The sequence below is a fragment of the Chiloscyllium plagiosum genome, chromosome 32 (genome assembly GCF_004010195.1).
Source record: "Chiloscyllium plagiosum isolate BGI_BamShark_2017 chromosome 32, ASM401019v2, whole genome shotgun sequence".
Taxonomy (NCBI): domain Eukaryota; kingdom Metazoa; phylum Chordata; class Chondrichthyes; order Orectolobiformes; family Hemiscylliidae; genus Chiloscyllium; species Chiloscyllium plagiosum.
The window spans coordinates 37465499-37489363 of NC_057741.1; the positions used below are offsets into that span (position 1 = coordinate 37465499).

Sequence of the window (23865 nt, forward strand, 5' to 3'; positions counted from 1 at the left end):
ACCTCTTTCCACCTATCACATTTCTGACGCCCCTCCCCCAAGTCCCTCCTCTCTACCTTTTATCTTAGCCTGTTGGACACACTTTCCTCATTCCTGAAGAAGGGCTTATGCCCGAAACGTCGATTCTCCTGTTCCCTGGATGCTGCCTGACCTGTTGCGCTTTTCCAGCAACACATTTTCAGCTCTGATCTCCAGCATCTGCAGACCTCACTTTCTCCTCCTTTCCTTTGATAAACTGGTTATGTGCATTCATTATCTTCCCTTCAAAGTAATTGGAAACAAATACAGCTAAATTGAGGAGGAAACCATCCAGCCCCTCAAAGCTGTCCTCGCATCCCATTAGACCATAAGATATAGGAGCAGAATTCAGCCCATCGAATCTGCTCTGTCATTTGCTCATGGCTGATATGTTTCTCAACCCCATTCTCCTGCCTCCTCCCATAACTCTAACTCTGTCTCAAAAACACTCTATGATTTGGCCTCCACAGCCTCCTGCAGCAATGAGTTCCACAGATTTCCCACCCTCTGGCTGAGGAAACTCCTCCTCATCCCAGTTCTAAACAGTTGTCCCTTTACTCTGAGGCTATGCCCTCCGGTCCTTGTCTCTCCTACTGGTGGGAACATCTTCTCCACATCCACTCTATCCAGCCCTGTCAGTATTCTGTACACTTCAATCAAGTCCCCCCACATCTTTCTGAGCTTCATCGAGCACAGACCCAGAGACCTCAACCAGTTGTCATTTGACAATCCCTTCATCCCTGGGATCTTTTTTTTAGATTCCCTACAGTAGGGAAATAGGCCATTTGAACCAAAAAGTCCATACCAACCCTCCGAAGAGTAACCCACCCAGACGCATTCCCCATATAAACCCCTGACAATGGGCATGACCAATTCACCTAACCTGCACGTCTTTGGATTGCGGGAGGAAACCGGAGCACCCGGAGGAAACCCACGCAGACACAGGAAGAATGTGCAAACTCCACACAGACAGTCACCCAGGAATAGAACCTAGGACCCTAGTGCTGTGAGGCAGCAGTGCTAACCACTGAGCCACCATGCCGCCCCCTTGTGAACCTGCTGGGGACCTCCCTCCAATGCCAGCATGCCCTTCCTCAGGTATGGGGCCCAAAACTACTCACAATGGCTGATATCTAAATTAATTCCATCCACCTTTGTTTCGTAATCCTTAGTAACATCACCTCACAAAAAACACATTCACTTAAGGGCAGCACGGTGGCTCAGTGGTTAGCAATGCTGCCTCACAGCACCAGGGACCCGGGTTTGATTCCAGCCTCGGGCGACTCTCTGTGAGGAGTTTGCACATTCTCCCCGTGTCTGCGTGGGTTTCCTCCGGATGCTCCGGTTTCCTCCCACAGTCACAACAATGTGCAGGTCAGGTGAATTGACCATGCTAAATTGCCCGCTGTGTTAGCTGCATTCATCAGCGGGAAATGGGTCTGGGTGGGTTACACTTCTGAGGGTCGGTGTGGGCTGCTTGGGCTGAAAGGCCTGTTTCCACACTGTAGGGAATCTAATTTTAAGTTTTAATCACACTCCTCCTGACCATCCTCCATTTTTTGGTGGACAGCATTCCCAATTTCTACCTCTGGCTTGAACTTTATGGTTCAGTTTTCTCATCACCCTGTTTGGATACGTTACGACACACCTCAGGGACAGGTGGGACATGAAACTGGAGCTTCTGGCCTAGAGGCAGGGACACTGCAGCTACACCAGAAAACCCTGAAACAGTTAGAACTATAGCTGACCAGATTTAAACCCAAATGTTGGGCACTGACAGATCGCCTTGACCACTCGGTCACACCCACACGTTTTCAAGGCACAGTTCTAGGGCTAACAGGATCAAAGGTATGGGGAGGAACTGGGAACAAGACACTGAGTTGGACGATCAGCCATGATCATGTTAAATGGCTGAGCGGGTTTGAAGAGCCGGATGGCCTTTTCTACATTTCTGTGTTAACGTTTTGCTCCCTTTGTTCTGCACTCACTATTAACCCCATCAAATTACTTAATCATCTCTAACCCCTCAATGAGATCACCACTCCATCTTCAATATTGAATTTATATAGCTCCTCTCACATCCCCAGTAAAACACTCCTCAGGCAATGGGCCACTTTGGAAATGTTCTTGCTGTTCACTTGTGAACATTCTACAAGAAGGTGAAGAAATGACATGTTTTGACAGCACAGTCTCACTGAGGAGATCTGAAGGGGAACCATAACACGTGTCCTGCTGTAAAGAATGGCTCCAACTTGTAGTCCATTAAAAACCTATTAGCACCTTCTTAATTGATGTAAACTAACCCATGGAACAAGGATATGTTGCAATCCAGGTGACACAAAGCAATTAGGTTAGTTAATAACCCACAGAAGGATTTAATGGAGAGAATATTGAAAGTAAGATGCTGTGCCCTTTACCTTGGTCTGAGACAAGAACGGTGGATGTGGAGTACTCAGTTTATCGTGGGGGCTGGTCTTCTCACCAAACAAGCTTTTTATTTCATATTTTGCAGGTCCAGGGAAGCCCTTAAAGGACAATGAACAGTTAGCCAATTACACTCCAAAGCATAACAACAGTTTATATGTATATATTGATTTGCATTGATTAGAATTAATTTTATTGTCCCATGTACTCAAATAACTACAGTGAAAGGTTTATAAGTCACCACTTACAAAGGTACCTAGCTACAGATTCTACAGTTATAAGATCTCAGAAAATAGAGGAATTAAAAAGTCCAGCGTTGCAGAAATTAAAGTTCAGAACAACAGTCTACCAACCCAGAGCATGCTGGTACCGAGCCTCCAGTCCGTACCAAACCTTGGCTCCAAACAGTGCCGGGCTTCACCTCGCAGTTCATGAAGATGAGAGACCGCTTGGGAATAGTGGCTTTAACATAGTAAAAATGAAGTGACAGGGCACTTGTGATGCAGTGGTAGTGTCCCTACTTCTGAGACAGGAAGTCTGGGTTCAAGTCCCACCTGCTCCAGAGGTATGATATAACATCTCTGAACAGGCTAATTAGAAAAATATCTCACAGATTCTGGATCAGTGGGTCATTTTATAAATAGGTACCACAGTTAACTCCGCCCTCACAGATTGACACTGATATAGTGCTGGTTTGTTTGTGAATTTTTTTTAACCCTTCAGCAGGATATTCACACAGTCGTAGAATCATAGAGATGTACAGCACAGAAACAGACTCTTCGATCCAACCTGTTCATGCCGACTAGACAACCCAACCCAATCTAGTCCCACCTGCCAGGACCCGGTCCATATCTCTCCAAACCCTTCCTATTCATATACCCATCCAGATGCCTTTTAAATGTTGTAATTATACCATCCTCCACCACTTCCTCTGGCAGCTCATTCCATACATGCACTGCCCTCTGTGTGAAAAAGTTGCCCATTAGATCCCTTTTATATCTTTCCCCTTTCACCCTAAACCTATGCCCTCTAGTTCTAGTCATGTAGTACTGAAAGATTTAGTAGATTTTCATTACAGTTCCTGGTATTTATATTACAATCCCAGGCTTTACCAAGGACAGACCATAACTTGGAGTAGCAAAATTAGCTCATTCGTAAGTTTGCTCGCTGAGCTGAAAGGTTTGTTTTCAGGCGTTTCATCACCAGACTAGGTAACATCATCAGTGACCCTCCGGTAAAGCACTGGTGGTATGGCTCGCTTTTTATTTATGTGTTTATAAAGCAGGCCATACCACTAGTGCTTCATTGGAGGCTCACTGAAGATGTTACCTAGTATGGTGACGAAACGTCTGAAAGCAAACCTTCCAGCTCAGTGAGCAAACTTACATCCAGAACCTCAACCAGATCTTCTCAAAACTCATTAACTGATATGTTTCTCAGCCCCATTCTTCTGTCTTCTCCCCATAGCCCTCAATCCCCTTACTAATCAAGAATCTTCATTTTAAATACACTTAATGACTTGGCGTCCATAGCCCTCTGCGGCAACGACTTCCACAGATTCATCACCCTCTGGCTGAAGAAATTCTTCCTCATCTCACTTCAAGTCAAACGTTTCACACTGAACCGCATAAAGAGCTCTAACGAAGAGTCACCTAGACTCAAAACATTAGCTTGCTCTCTCCATGGATGCTGCCTGACCCACTGTGATTTCCAGCATTTGTTGTTTCAAGCACATAAAAAGCTGATTGGGAGAGATGGTCAGAAAGCTTGTTCAATGAGGTAGGTATTCAGCACTTGCTTTAAAAGAAAGAGATGAGTAAGAGGTGAACAGGGTCAGTGAGGGAGTTCCATAGTTGAACTACAATGGTCCCCCATAGAGCTGAAAACCTGCTGAGAATGGTAAAAATCCACACTGACGTGATTACTTATGTTGAGAGATTAATAAAGTTCAATGGGGGGAATCATATAGAACATAAACTAGCAAAGACTAGTTGGGCCAAATAGCCTTTGTCATTTGTTTTAAACACTGTGATTATAAGGTAAAGTTGCCATAGCCTTCCCAGACTATAGGGCTGTTCGCTCATTACAGAGAGGCAACTTATGGTGATTTAACCTGAGGGTCACCATGCCTCAGGCAAGGGGAGAGGTTGAGAAGGAGAGTGTTTTGTGGTAAACTCAGTCAATGCAGGAATCAAACCCACATTGTTAATGTCACTCCATATTGCAGACCAGCTGTTTATTGTACTGAGCTAAATGGCCCCTACCAAGGTAAAGTTGCTGTAGTTCTACCGGACCATAGGACTGCTCCCTCATTTGATACTGAAACAAAGGATAGTGAAGAAGGCATTTGGTATGCTTGCCTTTATTTCTCAGAGTTGAAAAATGTGTTGCTGGAAAAGCGCAGCAGGTCAGGCAGCATCCAAGGAGCAGGAGAATCGACGTTTCGCGCATTAAGCTTATGCCTGACCTGCTGCACTTTTCCAGCAACACATTTTTCAGCTCTGATCTCCAGCATCTGCAGTCCTTACTTTCTCCTTTTATTTGTCAGAGTATTGAGTCTAGGAGTTGGGTGGTCATGTTGCGGCTGTACAGGACAATGATTAGGCCACTTCTCGAATACTGTGTTCAGTTTTGATCTCCCTGCAATAGGAAGGATGTTGTGAAACTTGAAAGGGTTCAGAAAAGATTTCCAAGGACGTTGCTGGGGTTGGAGGGTTTGAGTTATAGGAAGAGGCTGAATATGCTGGGGCTGCTTTCCTTGGAAAGTCGGAGGCTAAAGGGTTACCTTAGAGAGGTTTATAAAATCATGAGGGACATGGATAGGGTGAATAGCCAAAGTCTTTATCCCAGGGTAATGGAGTCCAAAACTAGGGGGAACTGGTTTGAGGTGAGAGGGGAAAGATTTAAAAGGGACATAAGGGGAACTTTTTCATGCAGAGGGTGGTGGGTGTGTAGAACACGCTGCCAGAGGAAGTGGTGGAGGCTGGCACAATTACAATATTTAAAAGGCATCTGGATGGGTATATGAAGAGGAAGGGTTTAGAGGAATATGGGCCAGGTGCTGGCAAATGGGACTAGATTGCTTTAAGATATCTGTTCAGCGTGGATGAGTTGGAACGAAGGGTCTGTTTCTGTGCTGTACATCTCTATGACTCTAAATGACAAAAAAACCCAACAATATATGCTCACAGAAAATAACATATTGAGGAACAGTGTTGAAGGTCATGTTAGAAAGGTTACAATAACTGATGTATTCCAACGAAGGTTGCGAAAGTCACAATTTGTTCTGACATCCTTTAGCTGATGTGCAGCTAAGCAGAGGCCCCCAGTGTGACATAATGTTTGTCATTTGAGTGATGACAGATGCCATTAACTTACATGGGACATCGTCTCACCCAGGTCATTGAGTGAACAATCAACGATGATAAGTGAGGCACTATGTTCTTTGGGGCACCATTCACGTGTCACCAATTGACCTGACGGGGTTAACAGAGCATTGTTTTTGACAGACTGAACACCTATATGGATTACTGAAAGAACATGAGATAGACTATGCCTTTGTGCACTGCGTCTGTGCACAAATTTAGTGCATTGGTCATGTTTGCTGACACCCCAGTGTATATCTTACTGAGAACAAGGAAATGATAATATGTCCACAGACTGTCCAATTCAGAAGGACTGGCTCATGTTATTACTGTTCATGAAAGCAACACAATCGATTGTAAAGTGAACAAGAACAACTTAAAAAGTCAGCAACAACAGTATAAACATGAAAAACACACACTGCTGCTTTAGGCCTGTGAACCCAACCTTTCCCCAATAGAGAACAAATTAAAATTCTTAAAACACTTTGTCAAGCTGAGCATATCCATGCATTTGTTTCTGCCTTAAGAAATCAAAAAAATTAAAAGGGTCTGAAATGCACAGCAGGGGAAAAGAAGGAAACAAGTTTGAAATAATTGAAACAAGGCATTATATCCTTCAGCATCTGGCCAGTGGCATTGAGAACAGGCAGCTGAGGAGAGTGAGCTAAGCAGAGGACTCATCAAAGACAGTTGAACTTTTAACTTTATTCCTTCTACTTTTCTAGTTTATATTAAGAAGGACTTTAATATCAACTATTACCTCATTCTGTATTTTTTAACATAAGTCTATGAAGGTAATTCTTAACTTTTTAATGATTTGGAGATGCTGGTGTTGGACTGGGGTGTACAAAATTAAAAATCACACAACACCAGGTTATGGTCCAACAGGTGTATTTGAAAGCACTAGCTTTCGGAGCACTGCTCCCTCAGGTGGTTGTGACCTGATGAAGGAGCGGCGCTCCGAAAGCTAGTGCTTCCAAATAAGATGTATGGAACACACCGGCAGAGGAAATGGTGGAGGCTGGTACAATTACAACATTCAAAAGGCACAGGGCGGCATAGTGGCTCAGTGGTTAGCACTGCTGCTGCACAGCACCAGGGCCCCAGGTTCGATTCCAGCCTCAGGTGACTGTGTGGAGTTTGCACATTCTCCCCATGTCTGCGTAGGTTTCCTCCGGGTGCTCTGATTTCCTCTCATTGTCCAAAGATGTACAGGTTAGGTGAATTGGCCATGCTCAATTGCCCGTAGTGTTAGGTATATTAGTCAGAGGGAAATGGGACTGGGTAGGTTACTCTTCGGAGGGTCGGTGCGGACTTGTTGGGCCGAAGGGCCTGTTTCCACACTGTAGGTAATCTAATCTAAAAACCTGTTGGACTATAACCTGGTGTTGTGTGATTTTTAATTTTGTTTCATTTACTACATTGTATCTACCTCAGTACCTTTGTATCTAAGATGCACCGTGTGGTGAACTTTTCAATGTATTCCTGTACTCCCATACTTGAGTACATATGAGAATACAATCTAAATCGAAATCTAAAAGTACAGATGTACTACAGTCAGAATCCTTGTAGTATATCACTGACCTCTAAGAACATACAGAGACAGGAACAGGAGGAGCTTCTTTAGCTCTTCAGAACTTACAGACTTCACTGAGACCATGGTGATTTGCAACCTAACTCCATATTCCCACCTTCGCCCCTTGGTAGATGGGGCACTGTTAGCTCTGAAATCCTTTGATGCAATTGTACCACTGCCACAGTTGCCCATGATGGCTGGTAACATATAATAGAGCCAAGGTACAGGTCCCAGAAAGCTTGCAGTTCAAAAAAGGGAAAGACTGAAAATTACCATCGATATATTTTAAATAATTATATCACAAGGTCAGAAGTAGGGATGTTTGCCAATGATTGCACAATGCTCAGGACTACTCACAACTCCTCAGACACTAAAGCAGTCCATGCTCAAATTCAACAAGATCTGGACAATATCAGTGTTGGGATGACAAGTAACATTTGTGACAAAACAAATGCCAGGCAATGACCATCTCCAATAGAAACCGATCCAACCACCACCTCATGACATTCAATAGTATTACCTTCACTGAATCTCCTACTGTCAACATCCTGAGCATTACCATTGACCAGAAACTCAACTGGACTCACCACATAAACACAGTAGTTGTAAGAGCAGGTCAGAGGCTCAGAATACTACTCCCCAAAGCCTGTCCACCATCTGCAAGGCACAAGTCAAGAGTGTGATGGAATACTCCCCACTTGCCTGGATGGGGGCAGCTCCAACAATACTCAAGAAGCTCAACACCATCCAGGACAAAGCAGCCACTTGACTGGTACCACATTTACAAACATCCACTCCCTCCTCCATCAATGCTCAGCAGCAGAACTGTATACCATCTACAAGGTGCACTACAGAACTTCACCAAAGATCTTTAGACAATACCTTCAAAACCCATGACTACTTCAATCTAGAATGACAAGGGTAGCAGATACATGGGAACACCACCCCATGCAAATTCCGCTCCAAGCCACTCACCATCCTGACTTGGAAATATATTGTCGTTCCTTCACTGTCACTAAGTCAAAATACTTTCTGTCATGGCATTAGACTTTGGCTTGGAATACAGATCAGTGATACTTGAATTCAAACTCACTCAAAAAGCACCAATAAGACTGAGCAATGGATATGTATTTACATGGGGTCCTCACTTCATAATGTCCTGCTTACAAACACTCATATTTATGAACACGATCCCATATAGGGGATGAATTATAAAGACATGACGCACAAGTTCCTGTACTGACAAATAGCTCCTTTATATTATCCTGCATGGTGCTCCGATTTGTGTACAAATCGACTTGCAACTGGACTCCAGAACATAATCCATTGGAACCTGGGGACTGCCTGTACCTAGGTCAACTCTGGGCCCAAACCCATTGCCCGCAGAATCCAGCATATGCTTTTAATAATTACAACTGAAGGATAATGCTGATCAGGTGAGGGTGAAGACGGAAGGGAGGAGACCAGTATTAACCAGCCCCCTCACCCCACAATCTCTGGCCCTCTCACTCCTCCTCCTCTCTCTGTCTCCTTCTTACCCCTCCTCCCACTTCTCTCTCCTTATCCCTCCTCCCCATCTCCTTCTTGCCCCTCTTTCACCTCTGTCCTTCTCACCCCTCCTCTCCTTCTCTCCATCTTAACCCCTATTCCCCATCCTACTCCTCTCTCCCTCACATCCCTCCACTCCCTTTATCCCTCTCACTTCTCCTCCCCCTCTGCCCTTCCTCACCCTTCTTCTGCCTCTGTCAAAAATACAGGAGCCTTTAAAAAAGAATTAAATAAATTCTTGAAGGAGAAAAACCTTGCAGGGATATAAGGAAAGAGGAAGAGAACTGGATTACTGTTTGAAACGTCTTAGTTTACAGCATAGAAACAGACTCTTTGGTCCACGCATCCATGCCAACTAGACATCCCAATCTGACCTAGTCCCATTTGCCAACATTTGGCCCATATTCCTGCAAACCCTTCCTATTCATGTCCCCATCCAGATGCCTTTTAAATGTTGTAAATGTACCAGCCTCTACCACTTCCTCTGGCAGCTCATTCCATACATGCATCACTCTCTGCGTGAAGAAATTGCCTCTTGGATCCCTTTTGTCCTCTCACTTTACACCCTCTAGATTTTTGTGTTAATGGACAGAATGGCCTCATTTATACTATATTATGAATGCAGAATTTTCAAACGTTTACTAAATAATTGTGCATTGAGAGATGACTGTGGGAGGAAACCGGAGCACCCGGAGGAAACCCACGCAGACACGGGGAGAATGTGCAAACTCCACACAGTCAGTCGCCTGAGTCGGGAATTGAACCCGGGTCTCTGGCGCTGTGAGGCAGCAGTGCTAACCACTGTGCCACCGTGCCGCCCACTAGACATCCCAATCTGACCTAGTCCCATTTGCCAACATTTGGCCCATATCCCTGCAAACCCTTCCTATTCATGTCCCCATCCAGATGCCTTTTAAATGTTGTAAATGTACCAGCCTCCACCACTTCCTCTGGCAGCTCATTCCATACATGCACCACTCTCTGCGTGAAGAAATTGCCTCTTGGATCCCTTTTGCCCTCTCACTTTACACCCTCTAGATTTTTGTGTTAATGGACAGAATGGCCTCATTTATACTATATTATGAATGCAGAATTTTCAAACGTTTACTAAATAATTGTGCATTGAGAGATATGAACAAGAACGGTGAATAACATGAAAGACGATCGAATGAGAGTGAAGAGAAATATTTGAAGCTCTGGCAACAGGTTACTGACCTAACTGATGATTTAGTGTCAATGCAAGCTGTAAAAAACCAGATTCCATGGGGACATTGGCCATTCCATGGATCTCAGGTCAGGCAGGTGTTGGAGTTCAGTCCGTCCTCACATGAACGTCCATATGCTCTCTTCATTTTCAGAGAAGTTACTAAGTGGACTGTAAATGTGACAACAACAACTCGCACTTCCATAGTGCCAGCAAAACATCCCAGGGCAATAGTCAGGAGCTTTTGTAGACAATACAGTATGTGGCACCAGGGCATGTATTAGGACTAGAGCGACCAAAAGTTTGGTCAAAGAGTTCAATTTTAATCAGCATCTTAAAGGCGGGAGAGAAAGCATTGAAAAATTCTTGTGTAATAGGATGAAAGTAGACTCAAAAATACCGACTAATTTCAGAAGAGGAGGCCATGGGCAAACAGAACAATAGAGTATTACCATGGTTAGTCAGTATCATTAACAGGACTCTCTGAAGTAAAACCACTTCATTTTTAAAAAATGCTTTTCCACAGGTAATATGGCTTTTTGAATCGAGTGGGATTTGAACCATTTCTGAAATGCTACTAGCAAAACACCAGGTGGGCTCGGAAAATGTAGCTATTAAGTGTTCAATATATCCTGCAGAATGTGGGATTGATGCTGAGACAAGTCGCCCCAGGCAAATTCTCAGCATTTTTGCTTGCTCTGTGTAAGATAACTAGCTGTACGTCCCTAGGTAGGACAACTTTGCCAAGTTCTCCGCCAGGCCTAGAGGGCAGTGCTGCCAATAATGACCCATCTGCTAACCACTCGCAAGCAGCTAGCAATTTCTAATGAAGACAGATGGGGTGGGCCTGGACTGGCAGCCTGCAGGGTTACTAATGAAACCATCTAATGGTCACTACCTGCCTCCTTTGACTGATTGATGACCACAGTGTGAACTTGAAGCCAGCGCCCATGACATTATGCGGTCATTAGTCATGGTGGGGGACAACTGTACCCTTCACGCTGTCCTTTTCCATTTCTGAAAAATGCCACATTTACTTATATCCTTCGGTCATTTGCAATAACCTTGCTCAGGCTGCTTGCAACTGAGCCTTTGCAAAGATTTCATTCCTCTGAAATAGTGACAGCTTAAGCAAGTGGAAAAGACTTGAAAAAAGATAGTTTAGAACAGTAGGAGCTATAAATTACGTGTTGAAGCTATCTGGCGTCCTTATCTGTGCAGCCACTATGGCTGAATGTCAGGAACAGCAGAAATCGTGGCATCATGAAACACAGGAGGAGGCCATCTATTCAGTTCTGCTCGTGCTGGCTCTCTGAAAGACCAATCCAATTCATCCCACCCTGCTCTTTTCCCACAGCACTGCAATGCTTCTCAATCCCAGGAACTACCCAAAAAGAGAAAAGCCTTTTGAAATTGCCCCATCAAGTGGCATTTTGCTTTTAAATTAACGCTTCATGGAGTGTGGGTATCGCTGCATTTTTTTGTCCATCCCTAATTGGCCTTGATTAAATTTTTCAGCCAAATCAGATTGTTCTTACAAGTCAGTCACATTGTTATGGATCTGCTGTTACATTGTTATAAAGATGCCCTGTATTTAATGTTGCATGAAGGATTGCTCGCTGTGCTGTAAACCATGCCGGGGCTGGTTTTGAATGGTGACTGGTTTACAGTTTTTCTCTCTATTTTATCTCTACAGCTTGGAGGGAAGTTTAGTAAGAAGGCAGTAAGCTGCAGGAAAGCTTGCTATGAACAAGCTGCCCAGAGGGGTTTCTGAAAAGAATCCCCTCTGCATTGGTTCAGAGTGAAACTCACTTGTTCTTTTGAAAGAATGATTGAAAGAGCATCTCAAGACTGTACATCCTGAGCAAGCTGTGTTGGCAAGGCTTCGGAGAGAACAGTGCATGATTAGTCACATGACCAGACCTGCACGAACATCACAGCGACAGACTCTGGAATATTCTACACTATATCCTTTTGGCTTCAAGAATAACTAATTAGTTAAATTGCTTGAAAACAACAAACGTTTGAACTCACAGTGGGTCAGGCAGCATCCATGGAGAGAGCAAGCTAACGTTTCGAGTCTAGATGACTCTTCACTGGAGCTGAATTGCTTACTTCTTCTAATTTTTTTCTTCAGCAAGCCAATCTCTGTCGAAAACTCTTTTATTCTCTTTCCCGCGTAGATGTGTGCGTGTGTGCATGCGTGTGTGTGTGCATGTGTTTTGTGTGAGCGCGCATGCGTGTGTGCGTGCTTGTATATGTGTGTGTGTATGCACGTGTGTGTGCGTGTTTGTGTGTGTATGTGTTTGTGTGTGCGCGCGTGTGTGTTTGTGTGTGTGTGCGCGTGTGTGTGCGTGTTTGGAGGAATAAGCATAATTATTGCTATTTTACTGGTGGTAAATGTCAACTAAATATTGCATTTTACTGACTAAACTTTGGTTCTGCTCACAAACTAATAATGGCGTTTGGAGATACTTTACTGTAAAACCCTGACAGATATTTATTGGTCATCTTGGTAGCTGGGAAAAGTATTTTTATGTTGTGACCCATGGGAATGGGGGAGGCTAAAGTGACAGTGCACTCCCCCAACATTGTCTGTAACAAGCAGACCAGGTGGTGATAGAGGATTACTTCCCTGAAGATCATCAGTGAACCTGATGAGTTTTTACAAGAATAGACATCATTACTGTTGCAAATATCACCTTGCAATTCTGGATTTGTGAACTGAACTTAAATTCCACCAGTTACTGTTCAGGGGAAGGGATTTAAATTGCATAATATAACAGCAATACCCTGGTTCTCTCAACCACTTGCACAGTGATGTTGCCACTTACTCTTCTTCACCAGCTCCCCAGTGGGGTATACCTGAACAGGCTGGGAAAACCCAAGGGCAGATAGTTGAGCCTTTGACTGGATCTGCATCTATTGAAACCTGGCAGTGTATTCCAAACACTGAAAGAGACAGAGGCAGATAGAAACTTCATAATCTAGGGAGTTCAACTATTCCCAGGGATAGGCAGGAATGTGGGGTTGAGGTTACAAACATGAAAACTGGAGCAAAATTGAGGGGCTGAATGGTTCACCCCTACTCCTAATTTTTATGTTGTAGGTAAAGCATTTTCTCTTGTTGCTTTGCTAATCGCCATAAATCTCTGTCCTTTGGTTCCCAACCCCTCAGCCTCTGAAAATAGTTTTGTGTTATTTACTCCAAACTCAGTATGATTTTAAACAACTCCATCAAATTTTCACTTCACCGAAAGAGAAATAATTACTTCCATCCAAGTAATTACAATCCTTTATCCCTACACTGTGGAAGCAGACCATTCAGCCCACACTGACCCTCCAAACAGCATCCCACCGAGACACACCCCATCCCTGTATTTCACTTGTCTAATCCCCCTAACCTGCACATCTTCAGACTGTGGGAGGAAACTGGAGCACACCCACACAGTCATGGGGGGAACATGCAAACTCCATACAGACAGTCACCCGATGCTGGAATTGAACCCGGGTCCCTGGCGCTGTGAGACAGCAGTGCTAACCACAGAGCCACCATGCCACTCTGATATCCAACTACATATAATTTATGTGATAGCGATTCTTGAGAAGATTTGTAGCTCAAGTTGAAGATAAGTATGTGAGGTAGCTTACTGCCCTGGAAGGTTTGTTTTCAGACATTTCAACACCATGACTAGGTAACATCATCAGTGAGAGTCTCCAGTGAAGCGCTGGTGGTATGTCTTGGTTTCTTTACATACTTCTAATTTATGTGAAGTCGATATTAGTAAAATGTTGAAATTAATTTCCAAATACCATGTTATTATTTTGACCAGTACCAGGATCTTCCAAAAATACACATATGAAGCATTTATTAATTGTGATTATTAAAAAAGCCAAGTCTGTACAGATGAAACTAAACAGACTCATATTTTAAACTCCAGCACAAACTTCCTACCAATACTAATAACTATATACAGTCTAATTGCAAACAAGTGAAATATTGGCAAACCATTGTATTGATAATTAAAATACCAACATTAAAACACAAGCTCCTGCTGATTTGCAGTAACACAGTCACTTCAAAGACTGTAACACGGAGCTAGTTGCTGTCAGAGCACAGATTAGAGTTAGAGCTGTCTTTCATTTGACTCATTGCTTAGGCTAAACCAAAGGGAAGGAATGTCTTGGAGTACATTGTTTTCAAGGAGCTGAAAATTAGGTACACAAATCTCCTCAAATACAGTTCCTTAATTCCTCGCTGTTTCTTCTCCTGAAAAGATTTTACACTGCATTAGATTCAAGTTAACAGTCTAATATCCAATTGACTAAGGGCTGTGAACAGCTACAACTATACTTTAGAGAAAAACGTTATGTAGCAATTTTCACAACCTCGGGGTGTACCAAAACATTTTATATTTCAACGGAACACATTGAAATGAGGCTACTGGTGGAAAAAAGGCAGCAATCCCTATACACACAGTAAGTTCTCACACACAAGCAATGGGAAGAAAATCTGCTTTCATGATGTTACTTATGAGATAAACATTAGCCAGGGTGCCAGGGAGAACTCTCCAGCTCTGCTAATAAATAGCCTCATGGGATCTTTTATACCCAAGTGAGAGAGGGCCTAAGTTTAACATCTGATCTGAAAGGTAGCGTCAAAAGGATTCTGGGTATTCCAAGATGGAGGACAGGAAAAATTGTTGCTGTAAGAGCTGCTCCTTTTTTTTTGCAGTACTTTAGGTGTTGGAGCTGATTTCCTCAAATTCCAGGAGCAGTAATTACTGTTTTATAAGCTGTTGCATTGTTTTGGAACTTTGGGGAGATAAATGATCAAAACAACAGCACTTTAAAAAAAGAGGAGAGTCAAAGGCAGGGACCACATGGTCAGTGAATCAAATGAGAGAGAAACCTACACTGCTGTCTGACACAGCTGTGAATCTGCACAGCTACTGCTTTTGCTGTTTCAGTTCAAGTGTCTCTGGACATCAGAGTGCATCTAAGAAAAATTAACAAACAGCAAAATTCACAGCTGACATTGCAGGAATCAGCTGGGGCTGTTTTCCCTGGAGCCTCAGAGGCTGAGGGGTGACCTAATGGAGGTTTATAAAATCATGAGGGGCACGGATGGGCTAAACAGACAAAGTCTTTTCCCTGGGATGGGGGAGTCCATGATTAGAGGGCATAGGTTTACAGTGAGAGGGGAAAGATTTAAAAGGGAATCTAAGGGGCAACTTTTTCACACAGAGGGTGGTGTGTGTATGGAATGAGCTGCCAGAGGAAGTGGTGGAGGCTGGTACAATTACAACATTTAAACGGCATCTGGATGGGTATATGAATAGAAAGGGTTTAGAGGGATATGGGCCAAGTGCTGGCAAATGGGACTAGATTGGGTTGGGATATCTGGTAGGCATGGACGGGTTGGACGAAAGGGTCTGTTTCTGTGCTGTACATCTCTATGACTCTAAGTCACATGACACCAGCTTATAGTCCAACAGGTTTATTTGAAATCACAAGCTTTCGGAGTTTGTGATTTCAAATAAACCTGTTGGACAACAACCTGGTGTTGTGTGATTTCTGACATTGTCGACCCCAGTCCAACACCGGCACCTCCACAAGCTGAAAAATAGAAGCAGTGACAGTGCATACTCTCTCTGTACTGCATGGGGAGTTTCAGCCTAGATTTTTTAGGTTCAAGTCACAAGGGATATGAACATACAGGTAGTTCTTCTGTAACGCAATGGTTGCTTTCTTATGCAAACCCCTGTTGTAGAAAAATCGCTCTTTAGAAACAGTGCTTAAAGTGTTAGTGATGTAATCTGCGTTATAGCCAACACATGCTTTAGAAATTGTGTCCCCAATTCATCAATCACATTACAGTAAATTCACATTAACGAAACGTGCTTTATAGCAGAACGACCTGGATAAAATAGAGCTAAAAGTAGACCATTCAGCTGCTCCAGTCTGTTCCACCATTCAAGAATATCATTGTTGATCTGCTTGCGTTTCCAGTCCCATATTCCCAGCCACTCCTGGAATCTAACCTCCTCTGTCTCAAAAATATTCAAGATACATCCTTCTGAGGCAGAGAGTTCCACAGTCAGCCTTCAAAGAGAAAAATTTCTGTTCTAAAGTGGCTGTCCCTAACTAAAACAGAAAGTGCTGGAGAAACTCAGCAGGTCTGGTAGCAGCTATTGAAGGAGAAACAGAGTTAACTTTCCAGATCTTGAGGAAGGGTCACTGGAGGTCTTTTTCCCTAGGGTATGGGAATCCAAAAGGAGGGCACGAGTTTAAAGTGAAAGGGGAATGATTTAAAAGGGAATAACGTTTTCACACAGAGGGCGGTACGTGTATGGAATGAGCTGCCAGAGGAAGTGGTGGAGGCTGGTACAATTACTGCATTTAAAAGAATGGGAATATGAACAGGAGAGGTTTAGAGGGATATGGGTCAAATGCTGGCAATTAGGACTAGATTAATATAGGATATCTGGTCGGCATGGACGAGGGTCTGTACAACTCTGTGGCTCTATGACTCTCTGAGTGCAAACACTGATTGTTTCTCTCTTCACAGAAACTGCCAGACCTGGTGAGTTTCTCCAGCACTTTCTGTTTTTGTTTCTGATTCACAATATCCGCAGTTTTTTTCGTTTTAACCCTAATTTTGAAACATTGACACCTGCCCCAGTCCTGAATTAAGCCACAAGAGGAAACACTCTTTCCACATTTACCTTTTCATGACCATAACCCGACACATTCTGTTTCAGAAACATACGTGCTATCAATTGTGCCAGAGGCTCAGACTGTCAAACAAATGTATATGACGACAATTTATATCAAATATTGCTGGTGTGGCAGTTTTGTGTTCTGAAATCTGGATAAAATTCTGCTGAGATCAACCAGTTTATAATGAAGCTTTGTCATCCAGTTGGATATGACAGATAATAGACAACACAGTTATGATAAAATATCCTGAACTGGGTATAAATGGGAATGAATGTTGCAGAATAGATTGAAAATATAATAAAGTGACACTAAAGTTGCATTTGATCAATGGAAAATGGTCACAGATAAACTCTTTAGTATACTGATGATGCTGAAGCTTTCTCTCAATGAACAGTGGTTTACATTGAAAGGGGAAATAACTGACTTGTATATTTCAGTTATTGGCAGATCTAGCTTTGGGCATTCTCTGTAATGTAAGGCCACAAAGCTTTCCTGGTGTTGTCAGCCATGGCCCAGTTGGTGAGACTCTCACTGTGTAGACAGAGGCTGTGGGTTCAAGGCCCACACCAGGTCTTCAGCTCCATGAGACGGGTTGACCCACCGCTGCAGTAATGAGGCAATGCTGCAGGATCAGAGGTTCCAACTTTCAGATGTATCATTAGACTGAGGGTGAGAGGGGAGAGACAGCAGCGGAGAGAGACCAGTAAACGAGTGGGCAAAACTTTGGCAGATAGAGTATAATGTGAACTTTTGCACTTTAGCAGGCATAATTGAAAAGCAACTTTAGGTTAAACAGAGAATGGTATGTGCTGAACTCATTGATACACGGGCTCTGGATGTGCTGGTACGTGAATCGCAAAATGCAAGTACAGCAACTGGTTCCGTATGTTTTACTGAAAGTTGTATCGGACATTGGTGAGCCTATGTCTAGAGCACTGTGTACAATTTTGATCCCCTTATTTGTAAAAGGATATCACTGTGAAGCAGGTCAGAGAAGGCTCATCATACTTATTCAGGGGATAAAGGGGTGCCCTTATGAGAAAAGGTTGCTGTATTTGGACCAACATAGACAAGTTCACATTGGAGGAATATGGGCCGGGTGCTGTCAGGTGCGACTAGATTGGGTTGGGATATCTGGTCGGCATGGACGGGTTGGACCGAAGGATCTGTTTCCATGCTGTACATCTCTCTGACTCTATGACCCACAGAGGCCGGTATCTCATCACCAAGTCCCCCTTTATCTACACATGGGGAGTCCTTGACACTGACCCAGCTCCCTCAGGGCCAGGTCTCAGAGTGAGTAGAACTTGGACACTCCTGTTTATATCTCAGCCAGGGCTCCGTCATTGGACCAGGTTAATAGCACCAATCAAGGAACTCATATTCTATTAGGTCTATCTAGCTGATCCCATTACAATCACCACAGAGCGAGCAGCAGTGTTCCTTCCAGTGGTCTGGATATTATTTACCATTCAACCAATCGCAAAAACAGATTTTCTGGTCATTATCACATTGCTGCTTGTTGGATCTTGCTGGCACAGTTAGCTGCTATAGTTCCTATATTACAACAGTGACCACACTCCAAAAACAGATTCACTGACTTTAAAGTGTTTGGGAATGTCAGTTAGTCATGAGACACAATGTAGAAATGCTGGATCTTCCTTCTTTTATGTTGCTCAGTGTGAGTTGGGAATCAGTGTGAAGGGAGAGAGAGATAGGAGAGAGAGAGAGACAGACAGAGGGAGAGACAGAGGAAGAAGGAGAGAGATGAGGTATCACTACTGCTTCATGCGATAATGCAATTGCTTTTCCTCAGTGTGGACAGAAATAAGTCATCAGTTATTCTAAATGAGAAGCTGATGATTTGTTGCTTTGATGTCAGGAACAGCTAAGACTCCCCTGTTGTCAAAGCTAGTCACAGAAAACAGCTGTCATTATTCAGAACCTGCCAATTGGCCTTTTCATGAAAAATATCTCATTCCTATCAGTCTGGGGAAATCAGAGTTGTTCCATGTGTTCATCAATCCCCAATATCCTAACCAAAAAGGTTAAATTAGTCGGACAGATTGTACAGATTAGACTTGTATAGCCTCCAGTATAGAAATTTACGCTGTTTAAGATGATTAAACAGGTTGTCAGGGTAGGTAAAGAGAAACTATTTTCTCAGGAAGGAAAGACCTGAACAAGGAGGTAGAAATATAAACCTGGAGCTGGGTTATTCGGGGCAATCACACAAAGTGTGTTCTAACACAGCCTCCCTTCAAAAACTGTCGAGATTTGAAACAAAAACAGGAATAGCTGAAGAAATTCAGCGGGTGTGAGAGAAAGCAGATTCAACATGTCAGGTCCAGCGACCCTTCTTCAGAACTCAGGATGAAGATTCATTGCATGCACAGTTCCCTGTTTTACTTTTATATTGAGGAATGAGGTTAATTGAAAGTTTCACAAATGAGTGATACACTTTGGTGGGCATAGTGATTATAATGGGGTCAGCCAGGTGGACCCCATAAAATACAAGTTCCCTAATGGGGCTGTTAATTTGGTCCAATCAGGGAGCACTGGCTGACAGATGTAAACAGGAGTGTAGGGGCGGGCTGCCTTAGAGTGGCCAGAAGGTGGGAGGGACAGGGGGGCTTGCTGGGTTTTCTGGGGGTCTGTATTGTATGCACTGTTTCTTGTGTAATTGGGCTGTCTTACATGTACAAATGTCATTGTTATTGTTTTATAATGATTGAAACTGGGATTTGAGGTTTCTCGTTTCCCTGAAAACTGGTTGAATGGTAGGGATTGGGGCCTGGCTTTGCCATTCCCCTCCCTTGTAAAATTGCTCTTTCTCATTAACAGCTCTGTATACAGCTGTTAATGTTAATTGTTTGTGTAAACTGTGAATTGTTTAATAAAATGCAAACAGGAGTGTCAGAGGTTCTGTTCACTCTCAAGGCTGGTTCTGAGGGAACTGGATCAGTGTCAAGGACTCACCGTGTGTAAATAACAGGTGACTTGGTGAGGGGATACTGGCCTCTGTGGAGTTATTTCAGTAGGAGTGAGTATTAAAACTCATAGAATCAAGAGTAGGTGATGGAATTAGGTTACATATCAATCATCTAATTGAATGGTGGATCAGGCTAAAAGAGTGACTGCTAAGGGTGCCAGTTCTCTTTCACCAAATAGTTGGTAGTTTTATCACACTCCTTTCCCTACCCCAACCGAACAAGTCTTGGAAGAATATTGAATAACGACCCATAACCGTGTCTATATGTAATCAACAAAAGTGTTTTTAAAGGAGGTTTAAAGCTATAATTTTGCCTGTTAATATTCAGTTGGTCTCAGCAATTCCCTGAATAAAGTTACAATCACCCAGTCATAGACTGGAATGGTGAGGGAAGGAACCTCAGGCAACTCAAAGCAGATAGTGTGATTGAAGTGGTCTCCATTATATGGAGCATTGGCACTAACTTTGGGGAAGATCCATTGGGATGTTACTTTTATTGCTGTTATTAAAGAGCATCCTAATTGAGACAGTGAAATAGGACAGGGATTTCAAACAAAGTTTAGAGTTTAGAGAAGAAAACAAGAACTACAAATAAAGATCATCACTGAAGAGTTTTATCAACCACTTACTAGTTAGGACAGAAAAGAAATTAAGGGGAATAAATTCCTGACAAATATTTGTTCCTCAAGTGGTATATCTGAGCAAGTGGATAACTATTGACTAAATGTGTTCTAAGTGATGAATTAGATGAAGTTGATAAGTTTAATGTTGGTGATCACCTCCATAGTAGTGATCATATAAAGATAAGTTCCAAAGGGATTGGCAATGGGGTAGGGAAGATGAAAGAGTGAAGGTGCCTCTTTTAGGAAAAAGGGTTGCAGGATTACTCCAGTCTCTATTGAGTCATGGGATTACTAGGGAGGCACAGTGCCTCAGTGGTTAGCACTGCTGCCTCACAGCACCAGGGTCCCAGGTTTGATTCCAGCCTTGGGCAACTGTCTGTGTGGAGTTTGCACATTCTCCCTGTGTCTGCATGGGTTTCTTCCATATGCTCCACTTTCCTCCCACAGACCAAAGATGTGCAGGTTAGGTGAACTGGCCATGCTAAATTGTCCATAGTTGTTAGGTGCATTAGTCAGAGGGGGGTGGGTTACTCTTCGGTGGGTCGGTGTGGACTTGTTGGGCCGAAGGACGTGTTTCCACACTGTAGGGAATCTAATCATTACTGAAGAATTGTTCCTCTCATAAAGCTGGTGGGTAACAGACAGAGACACTAAGCAAGGAAGACTAGTTGTGTGAGTGGGTGAAGGTTGTAGAGGTAGCAGATGGGATTTATGGTGAGAAACTGAGCAAGCAATGGAAGAGGAACCATTGAGAGAGATAGGATCAGATGGGATGTGGAGGAAGATTAATTCCAAAACAAGACCAAATTGTACTCTCAAGAAAATATTTCAAAAGATGATAAAACCTTCATGTTATCAATGACTGCAAATGGCTCCTTTGGTGATTAATATAAAAAACTACAATTGGCAATTGTTACATTGCATTAGTTGGAAGCCCAGCAGTGCACCATAACAAGAGATCAAAGGCAAAATCAATAAAGATCTACTAATTTGGCAGTTTAATGAATAACTGTACATTATAAAATAGTTCAATGGTAAAGCTACAATTCATCAGAATAAACAAAATCATCTGTGAACAAACGCAAGTAGAGTCACCGAGATAGACTATGCCGAGTGATTTGTGGCTACTGACATACCAAAAGATCTGGTATCCATTTTCCTAATATTTGTGCCAAAGTACCCAATTCTGACCCTCACAAAACAGGTTTATTTTTCCCCCTGTATCCTGAGATGCTATCACACAACAACCAAACAGCTTTCCTCCCACCATCAAATCTCCTGTGATATTTTTCAATTTATTAACCACCACCACTAAATCACCTGTGTTTCCGATAAATTAATTGACATGCAAAGGGAAATGCAGAGCACGAAAGGTGAAAGAGGCAAACAGATTTCTTGCTCCTGACTAAACTGGCAGCAGCTTTGTGTTAGTTATATTTGGTAAGTGATCCATTCATGAGAAGGGTTTTGATCCAGAAGACACTGATTCTAGATAACTAGCAACAAAACCAATGGTAATGTGGGATCGAAAATTGTTAATGCAGCGAGTGGTTAGATCTGGAACACTGCATCTTGTGAGCAAGATCGAAGCAGATTCATCTGAAAGGGATTGGACAGTTGTCTGAAAAGGGTTGCCGAGTTTGTGGAAAACTGTAGGACTGGCTGAGTAGATGTTGCAGAGAGCTAGAATGAACACGATTGACAGAATCTTAACAGGGGTCTGCTGCATGGGCTAGGGAGAGATGTGATACAGAGTTGGATCCTGAGGTCCAGCGAGAACTACTCGATGTTGGGAGCATCAATCCATATCTTTTACCCACCTGCTGGGAAAGTGGTTTCTCACCACGGTGGCTTAATTAAGGTGCATTATCAGTTGTTATCTGCCTTATTAATGGCCCAACTCACCTCATTAATATTCAGCCTCCTTTCTCAACAAACATACCAAATAAGCTCGATGTCACGAATCTCCCACATGGAAGTCAGAGCAGGGCACTTCAGCTCACCCCCTGCTTTATGGGACCTCCATGTTGGACACACACACACACACACACACACACCAGCAACTCCCAAAAGGATTAAAATAATTCAATTTCGAACTAAGATAAAGAAACAAAACTACAAATTCCAGTTAAAGTCAAAATCATTATTAATATATGAATAAGGAGCAAAACTAGGCCATTTAGCACCTTGAGTTTGCTCCTCCATTCAATGAGATCATCTCAAAGTCCACATTCTCACCTCATCCTGATAGCTTTTGAGTCCCTGCCTAACAAGAATATATCTAACTCCACCTTCAAAATGTTCAATGACTCTGCTTACACCACCTTCCACTTGTGAATTCTGTTTAATGAAAACACAGACAGGAGCAAACAAGAAAGATAAGCACATGCTTTTGGATGTTTTCATGACTAAATTTTGTTTCTGCACTGAAAGCTCGCTTGCACACAAAATGTGAGTGTTTGTTGAAGACTGCTGATTTGTTCTCAGGATGTGCTCGGTATTGGTAAGGCCATGTTAATATTCCTGATAGAAGCTGGTCTATCTATACTATGGACTAGACCGGACCACCCACTAACTTTTTTATATTGCAAAAGTAAATACAAGTTGCTGTGTACCTGATGCAATTTGATTGGTCAAACTACTCAATGTTAAGCAAAGCACAATTTATTCAAACACCACAGTTAAAATACAAAAAAAGAGAAACTTGGAATAACTTAACTCTAATAGAAAACTTAACAGAATAATAATTAATTTTATTATTAAATGGTAGTTGTTACAATAATGTAACATCCCAGAAACATACCCTTGTCTCACAATCTGTTCTCCAATCCAGGAGGAAAGAATATCAAAAGACAATTCTAAGAGGAAACCCAGAGAGAGAGTACAGCAGCCGAGAGAGATTCACTGCCTTCCAATTCTGCTGAGATCCCAGCAAGAACAGGCTAGGTGGTAAAAGAGGGGGAGACGTGGACTTGTTCGTCAAGGATAGTATAACGGTAGCTGAGAGAACTTTTGATGAGGATCCGTCTACTGAGGTAGTGTGGGCTGAGGTTAGAAACAGGAGAGGAGAGGTCACACTGCTTGGAGTTTTTTATAGGCCTCCGCAGAGTTCCAGGGAGGTGGAAGAGAGGATTAGCAAATTTATTCTGTGTAGGAGTGAAAGGAACAGGGTGGTCATTATGGGGAACTTTAATTTCCCCAACATTGACTGGAAATGCTATAACTCTAGTATGTTGGATGGATCAGTTTTTGTCCAATGTGTACAGGAGGGTTTCCTGTCACAGTATGTCGATGGGCTGACAAGAGGGGAGGCCACACTGGATCTGGTGCTTGGTAATGAACCAGGCCAGGTGTTTGATTTAGTTGTAGGTGAGCACTTTGGAGAGAGTGAC

The 23865-nt window shown here is 42.9% G+C and overlaps 1 protein-coding gene across 3 annotated transcripts in view; it reads right to left on the reverse strand.

The window, feature by feature from the left end:
* stpg2 (sperm-tail PG-rich repeat containing 2) overlaps positions 1-23865 on the reverse strand; it is a 338448-nt gene that overhangs the window by 244748 nt on the left and 69835 nt on the right. For all 3 annotated transcript variants that reach the window (XR_006309111.1, XM_043674438.1, XM_043674437.1), the window contains one exon: positions 2436-2543. Coding sequence is in view for 2 of the 3 variants with exons in the window: in XM_043674438.1 (XP_043530373.1) it covers positions 2436-2543 (108 nt within the window). In the remaining variant the exon portion in view is untranslated. The remainder of the gene's footprint in view (positions 1-2435; positions 2544-23865) is intronic.